The sequence below is a fragment of the Phalaenopsis equestris genome, unplaced genomic scaffold (genome assembly GCF_001263595.1).
Source record: "Phalaenopsis equestris unplaced genomic scaffold, ASM126359v1 Scaffold211737, whole genome shotgun sequence".
NCBI lineage: Eukaryota > Viridiplantae > Streptophyta > Magnoliopsida > Asparagales > Orchidaceae > Phalaenopsis > Phalaenopsis equestris.
In genome coordinates, this window is record NW_018230716.1 from 34045 (window position 1) to 42811 (window position 8767).

The window sequence follows — 8767 nt, forward strand, 5'->3', positions numbered from 1 at the left end:
TTAAGACCCTTCTAGTGAACTTGAGGGAATACGAGTCGATGATTGAGGGATGAGAGTTGTTGGTGCACCAATATATGAATTCTGACATGCTGAAGAGGGTTTTGTGGTCGGAGGAGTTCGAGGTAATTGTCGACGAGTTGTGGGCGGCTTTTGATGTAAAAGCAAAGAAGAAGAAAGAAGAGGCCACGGAAAAGGCTAATGGAAAGAAGCCAACGCGACACGTAGTCCACCAAGGAGGAGAATGATGTTCCTTCGCCACAAAAATTTTCGGCTCCTGCGAGGGCCGACCAAAAATGAAGGACTTGGTTCTTTTTGGCCTAAAAAAAATTTAGTTATTTTTTCTCATTTGGAAAGTTATTCCTAACAGGGGTTTCTTGCCATGTAGTGGGACCTCGGGTGTTCATCTATTGGACTCTCCTAAAATGCCAAGTTACTTTTGACTGAGTGGAGAGGGAGGGGATCAAGCGTCTCCGACTGCAGTGATGTCACTAAGCCACTTGGCATTCCCTTCTTGATGCCAACTCAAGGGGTGAGGCAAGCTCAGCATAGCCTACACTGAGGTCCATGGCACGGTACAATCTAGTCTCCAGGAGAAAGGCATTCCTCACTGGGAGGGAAAGGCTCCCACTGAGAACGTCTCCCCACCTTCTCCTTGGACCAAACAAAAGGTTTCTCCTCCGAGATGGGTTCCATTCCTCAAGAATGGTGTCGATATTTGGTTAGGGTCTATCGAGCATTTTGCTATGGTGGATATTAAGATGGATAGGCGCATGGAGACGTCCGTAATGCCAAGCTATACTTGTCTCCTGGTAGAGATGCCTCACTCTGATTCCTTCGAGCAGATACTAGAGAGTATGGGTTGCATGGATTTCGCCTAGCACAGCAATCAATTCCACCTGATTGCATGGTTGGTCGCCCATTATCTGGTGAAGGCCTTTTGCTGGATGGAGGAAAAGATGGTGATCGCTAAGAGATGATAAATGAGGTCATTGCCAAGAAGACGGAAGCCGAGAAGAGGGTCATCCGAACGGAGAAGAGGCTGAATTTCTCCATTAAAAGTCAGACGAGGGAGACTAAGGAGTACAAAGCAGTCGTTACAACCTTGAAGAAAGAAATTGTTGAGCTGAAAGTGGAGTTGACAAAGATAGTGCCTGTCGTTCATCATGTTAAGGGCTTTCCCAACAGCTTCAAGAGGGCATCGACGTGGCTGCTCACAGTTCTGTAAAAGAGGATCTGATCGACTCTAAGTGGGCCTTTATGAGGCAGTTGGCTACCATTCCCCCAGACCCCAAGAATGATAGTGAGGAATCTGCGGGAGTGGGTGGAGAAAGAAGCAGTAGAGACGATAGATTCAATTCTACTTAGGCTTCTTTGTCTCTCTCTTTTTTTTTCCTGTGCTTTAAAGAAAAAAATTTTGTTATGTTCGATCGAAGCTTACCGAATTGTACAGCCGTGTCGAAAAATATGTACTTTTTTTTTATAATGGTAACTTTTTCCTTATACTTGTCACTTAAGCTTTGTGACAGGTTACTTTACCATTCAGTTGTTGATGGTGGTGTGCTTGGTAAAACAATTATCTTTGGGATATTTTGTCTGTTTGACTTTGATTTGTACTAACTGTTCAGCGCAAGTATATACTACATGTGTCTCGTTTGCTTGGTCGGCTGGTCAATTCAGTGAGGTCGCACCTTTCGCTAGGTCATAAGCGGATCTTGTCGTTGCATTCATGGGGGTAAATGTTAAGACTCGCTACTGAGGTGTTTTGCGTTGCACCCTTTACAAAGCTTATACCTATTGAGTAGGGACCCTCCAGAGTTTATCTGCGTCGAGTTTAGAGACATGGTTTTTTTATGCTTGGTGTTGTAAGTTGTTATTGTCGGTTAAGCTTTAAAAGTTATATTGGTCGGGCGTCTTGCACCGCTATCATATTTTTTGAAGTTTGTACAAATCAGATAGCTTGTGTTAATGTCGATTTTTTGCAATTGGCGCCCAAATCGCGTCTTTTCATGTATCGCTACTAGGGTGATTTGTAGCATACCCTTCGCGGAGCTACTCATTATTGAGTAGTGAACCACCTCCAGAGTCTTATTTGATTCAAATTTTGAGACCAAGATTTATGATATAGGAGCATTGTGGGTCATTCTTTATGTATTTTATCAACCAAATATCTATGGCGTTGTTGTCGTCTTTGCTATTCGGATTAGAGTTCTCCAAGTGTTGGCTATCTGCTGCAGCACAAACGTTTCGACTTCTCCGAGTCTCAATTTAACCTAGGAACATGTTAGAAAAAGTTATGTAATTTTCATAATAGAGAAAGTACATAATATTTAAGAGGGTAACGCCTTTTTATTATCGACCTGAGTGTCAATTGAGGTATTGGATCTAATCCACTTGTTGGCATCGCGCGATAGGCTTACGCCTTGGCTCGGGTTCTTCCGGTCGACCCTCAATGAGTTGGGACCAATAGCATTTCGCATCGGGGCTCGTTCCTAGATTTACATAAATCGACCGAGTGGTGTCAATGTGCTAATGATCGGTTTTCTGCAGGGGAGTTTCCCAACCACAAGGAGTCGGCTGTACCTTTTTATGCGGTTCTCACATTCGAGCAAAGCCTCTCGGAAGATGATAAAGAAAACAATGATTTTTTTACTTTTGGATCTGCTACTATGTAAATCCTTGACGTTTTCAGCAAGGGAGTCCCTTTGTGGAGGTTTTTTTCGGCTTGGTATATCTTTGCTTCCTGTTAGTGGTATATTCCACACTCATCAAATCTTTTAGGATATTGAATCAGAATTTTTCCAAGAGATACACCCACGAGATTCGAGCATCTAAACCAAGCGAGAAAGAGAAAAAGGTAGAGAGGGAGAGATAGAGATAGAGACAAGATGAGAGGAGTGCACAATAACTCGTCCCTCTGGGGCAAACATGGGGTATTCTGGGGCTTGTGATCCTTTTAATATAATCAAAAGTAAAGATTACAGAAAAAGGTGAAAAGCCTAAAGCCCCTTCATATACATGAGAGAAGGGTTAGGAAAAAAAGTATTTTTACATGAAAAGCTCGTTGTATTGATAGAAGATAGTGAGCAATGAAAGAACGTTATATTTATAACCCCTTTATAGAGGGTTGTACATGTTATTATAGTAATTAAATCCTGTGGGTCGAAGTTCCAACCACTCCCTGACTCATTTGACAGGGGCCAAAAAGGTGAATTGGTAAGTGTTATCGGTCAGCCTTCTGAACAGACACCATCGATTGGTGTCATCAACCTTCAGGTATCGGCGACCGGAAGGATGCTTGGAGATAGTTGGGGAGATGAGTCAACCTGGCTGATGTTGGCCGATCGGATGAGTTGAGCCGGTCGTCAGTCCTCGATTACTATTGTGGGAATTATTGTCAACTTAATAGACTTGCATCAACGAACAGAGGACATCTTCTGGACATGTAACATTGGGTCAGTTCAGATAAATACGGGACAAGCATGAGCCGGTCAACTTTCCTGGAGCGTTGTCATGTTTTTAGTTTGCCGAGCTGTTGGATTGCCTTGAGATTTGTGCTAACACATTTTTTGTGTACAGACACCACCTACTTCTAAATATACAGCTGCTTAACACCATAATATCATCATCAAAATGCCATTTATCACGTTTAAGCCAAAAGAGCAATTACTCTTAAGAAATTTAACCTTTATTCAAGCACTTCCAGTGGTATTTTCGGTCATATGGTTCTTGGATTAACATCTTAACACCAACACGGATAGAGAATGAGCGTTCATGCACTCTTAGGAGTACAAGATGCTCCAAAAAGACGTGGATGGCAGAGAACCAGATTAAGCACGGCGAAGAAAGCCTTCGGAGCCAGAGATAATGATGCATTGCCAAAATTCCCACAGGGCCCGGTAGTTCTAAGAATAAAATGATTCTGGCAGGTTGTAGGAGTAAGCAAAGGGTGAATGACTGACAGGTGTAGGTTGAGGTTGCTCCTAACCATTAGGCTACAAGGAGCATGGTCCTTGCATGGACAAGTTTCCCCTTATTCATTGACCTTTCTCAAATAAAACTAGACATCTAGAGGGAAGAATTACTACAAGTTAGAGCATTTTCAAATAATATAAACTAATAGCTCATGTAGGTATCGACGGTATCTTTAAATCTATATTTAAAACCAGCCAATAAAAATAAATACTCTCCATATAGATTCATGGCATCGTCTGCTTCCAGCAATATTACAAGCAAACGGAATGTATATCCCTCCGGTCTAGCGAGGAATCAAGATTCATTTGAATATTATTAAGAAATATATATACTACAAAGAATTCCCTGTTTTGGGGGTTAACAAAAAGCAACAGAATGCACGCAGAAGCTAAACAATACATGAAGAAAAGGCATGAACTCTTATACAATCATCAATCAAGCCAAATTTTTGTTGCTATCTTAAAGAATGTCATACAGGAGGTTCCACATCAGAACTGTATCAGCTCCTAGTACTTAAACAGGTACACGCTTACCTCTGTAACGGTCAAAAAGCTGCATGGAAGCAAAAAAAAAAACGGTAACAAAAAATGAATGACAGTAGGCATGAATTATGGTTATATTATGTAAATTATATTTTCACTGTGTTATATTATGAGAACAATATTTCCACTATGTGCACCAGGGTGCATGTGAACAAGAGTAATATCGTTGTGACCATTGAGGTGGATTACAAACTGAATTTCTTACCGATGTCAAAAAAGGCTGCTGGAATAGCCAACCTATAATTGGAAGTCTCTGCAAGAAAACTGCTATGGTAGGCCAGAATCCACTGCAAGAAACATAAAAAAAAAATAAATAAATAATCTAATGTTAAAAGCCTAAAAATCGAATGAAAAAAAGAAAATGCAAATTCAAAGGTAAGAACAGATATAGTTAGTTTAAATATCTAGCCTCCAAAAGAGTAGCACCGTAACAACAAAGCATTACTCAAGCCACCCTTAAGTATTTAAAGCGTTGATCAGCAGTCAGACACATCGCGCCACTCTCCTCGTCGCACCTAAAGCCCACAGGCTAGCGATCCTGTCCGGTTGTCCACCCCTCGCTGGCAACGTCATGCCATTGATCCGGCCTCCGCCTCTCTTCCTACCCGATTCTTCCTCCTCGTGACCGAGATCTTGCCTTCGCTGTGCACGACCCCGGTCCGTCCCGTTATTCTTGCTTCTTGGTCTTTCTTGTGGCATGAAGTTCTTGGAGCGCTGAAAATTTCTTGGTGCGCCGTTCTCGTATTGTTTTCCCGAACTTTTCTCCTTGGTGATCTTCTGGTTTCTTCGTCTCTTGTCATGGATTTCACTATTCGTGAAGCCGCTCCTTTTCGGAATATTGTTGTTGGGGGTTCTCATGATCCGGGTAATGCTAATTTAGTTTCGTCTTTTAAAAGTCAATTGGTTGATAGCTCTGCTCCGGGGTTACTCAAGAAATTCGCTTGGAAAAATGGTAAGCCGACTATTTTTCTTCAGGATGAGGATCTCAAATTTCTTGTTGAGCCTCTGAAATTTACTCTGGTAGGTAAATTCTCCTTTGCCCATCCCAAAATGGAAGTGATTAGGCGATTCTTTTTGGATCTTAAAATTGCTGGTAAATGGAGTTTAGATTTTATTGATGGTAGACGTCTTATGATTAAGCTAGAACGTGAGGAAGATTATGCTTCTTTTTTTTCGAGGAAGGTTTTACTTATAGATAAGTCTACATGAAGATTTTAAAATGGACCCCAAAATTTAATCCCAGAGAGGAATCTCTTATTGTTCCAATTTGGATTAAATTTTCGGGGTTAAATCTTCATTTATATAACATGAAATTTTTTTATTCTCTTGCATCTATTTTTGGTAATCCGCTTAAGATGGATAATGCCACTTTCAATTTCACGAGGCTATCTGTGGGGACAGAGTTTTGGTGGAACGGGATGTCACTGCTACATTTCAAGATACCGTGTGGAGTGGTAATAGTGTTGATGGGTCTTGGCAGCCGGTTGAAATGGAATTTGTTCCAAGCTATTTTACGCATTGTAGAATGTTTGGTCACTTACATAATTCTTGTTACAGTGCTCATCCTGAGTTGCATAAGAATAAAGAAAAGGTTTCTTTCTATGGTAACAAAAGGGTTCAAGTTACTCAACCTAACTGCGGTAATGTGGAGGAAATTATTCATCTAGTTATAGAGGACTTGGGTAAGAAAGCTGCTGAAGTTATTATTTCTAATGATAATGATGTTGCTATAATGAATGCGAATGATATTACTACTTTTGGTACGACCATTGTTGATGCTCTAAATCAGATGCAAGCTGAAAATGAGCATTTCAGTGTTATCAATCTTGATGACTAATGGGGGCAATGTAACTGATAAAGAATTGGATTCTCATTTTGTTAATCATATTATTTCCAACCATGAATCTGAATGTGTTGTTCCTCATCAAGATATGCCTCAAGATATGATTGTTAATAAAGAAAATGAGAATGGTGAAACCTCTTTTAGTAATCTTGTAGTAGATCATCATATTATTAATATTGATAATATTACTCTAGAAGATGATAATGCTTTAACCAAATCTGAACTTGAGGAAGATTGGATGGTTCAAAAATCTTACAAGAGAAAGAAAATTAAGGGTAGTCGTGAATTAAGTTCTGTGAATACTACTGCTCTTAATGATTAACTTCTGGGTAAGAATTGAGATTCTAATGAATTGAATATTTCCTCTAGAATTATTAGAGGACGGAGAGAACAAGGTGATAAAATTTAATAAGTTATTATGGAATATTATAGACATTGCTAAGGACAATGCTTCTAATCGGCTTAAGAATTTGATATGTTTTTATCATCTGTCTTTCTTTAGAATTCTTAAACTTTTAGTTAATTCTTCTAACAATCATAGGTATGTTAAAAGACTTGGTAATTTTCATTACTTTTGCTAATCCCAATAATAAGATTTGGTTTCTTTGGAAAGATTATATTATAGTTGATATTATTATTAATCATAATCAATTATTGCATGTCGATATTAATTTGAATGAGATTCATTTTCTTACAATTATTTATGTTGGTTTTCATAGAAATGATAGAATTGAGTTATGAAATTTACTTAATTCAATTGATCCCACAACTGAACCTTGATTAGTTGAGTAGATTTTAATATTATTTCCTCTGTTGTTGAGAAAAAGGGTGTTTATCACCTAATCTTACTCTTATCTCTTATTTTAATGAGGTTTTGTTGGATGTGGGTCTTTTTGATTTGGGGTTTCATGGTAATCCATTTACTTGGAACCGTGGCCATGTCTTTGAAAGGCTCGATAGATTTGTTCCTAATTCTGCTTGGATTAATTCTTTTTTTCTGCATAAGGTTCATCATCTTGCGTTTTTGGCTTCTGATCATACCCCGGTTTTGCTTAAAGTTAAAAATGATATAGGTAAGAAGGTTTATCATTTCCGTTTTTATAATATGTGGATTCTTCACCTTCTTTTTCTTATGGGTGTTAAAGAGAATTGAAATGCTCACATAATGAATGTTGTGCTTAATAGTCCTGGTGTTAAGCTTTGGTTGCTTTAAGAAAATCTTGCTAAGTTTCTAAAAAATTGCTATTGGAGTGTTTTTGGAAATCTTAGTAAGGTTGTGGCTGATGCTAAGAATCAAGTTAAGGAGCTAGAATTAGATTACTGTAATAATAGCATTAATTTTGATCTATTGCTTCAAGGGCAGAAGGGTCTGACTAATGCTATTAATATGGAGGAATCTTTCTATGCTCAAAAGGCTGCTCGGGCTAATTTTTTGGATGGTGATCGGAACTCTGCTTATTATCATGCTTGCATTAAGAGAAGGAAGCTTAACATGATTACTAATATTAAGAGTATTAATGGTAGTTCTTTCTCTAATCCAAATGATATTGCTAATGATGGTGTTAGCTTTTTCTCTAATCTATTTCATAATGATGATAGTCCTCTTGCGCAGATTAATGTTGATTTGTATCCTATATATTCTAGCTTGAATAATTTAAATCTTACTTATATTCCTTCTAAAGAGGAAATTAAGGATGTTATTGATGACATGGAGAATGGCAAAGCTGCTGGTCCGGATTGTTTCACTGTAGAATTCTATAAGAATGGTTGGGATATTATTCATCCTGAACCTGTCGAGACTATTCAAGATTTCTTTTATGGTAATGATTTACCCAGAAATTTTAAATCTTCTAACATTTTTCTGATTCTTAAGGAGAATGGTAAGAATTCTTGAAATGATTTTAAACCTATCAGCATTGATATTGTTATGTCTAAGATTATTTCTAAGATTATGGTTAAGAGAATTCAACCTATTTTAAATAGCATTATTTCTTTAAATTCGACTGTCTTTCAAGTGTTTTTCTCAAAGAAAGGCAGATTCAGAACAATGCTTTGACTGTGCAAGAATTACTGTTTGATCTTGATAAAAATAAAAGTTGTGGTAATGTTATTTTTAAGATGGATATTAAGAAAGCTTTTAACTATATCAGGTGGAAATTTTTGTTTGATATTATTAAGGTTGTTGGCTTCAATGATGATTTTCGCAATATTATTAAGAGGAATTTAAATAATAACTATTATTCTGTTATTATTAATGGTACCTCTAGTGGCTACTTTATGGCCTCTAAAGGTATTAAGCAAGGGGATCCTCTTTCTTCTTACTTATTTATTCTTGCTTTTGACTATCTTTCTAAGGAGAGATTATTGCGTGCGGACACCGCATGCAGAGATGGATGCGGGGGGCGCGCCC

At 38.2% G+C, this 8767-nt stretch overlaps 1 protein-coding gene across 4 annotated transcripts in view; it reads right to left on the reverse strand.

The window, feature by feature from the left end:
* Positions 1–4196: 4196 nt before the first annotated feature.
* The window catches only part of LOC110036844 (vesicle transport protein GOT1-like), a 32629-nt gene continuing 28058 nt past the window's right edge, over positions 4197–8767 (reverse strand). For all 4 annotated transcript variants that reach the window (XM_020741380.1, XM_020741381.1, XM_020741378.1 and 1 more), the window contains 2 exons: positions 4720–4801; positions 4197–4524 (listed from right to left, as the gene is read on the reverse strand). In XM_020741380.1, the coding sequence (XP_020597039.1) occupies positions 4486–4524; positions 4720–4801 (121 nt within the window). In that variant the 3' untranslated portion in view covers positions 4197–4485. The remainder of the gene's footprint in view (positions 4525–4719; positions 4802–8767) is intronic.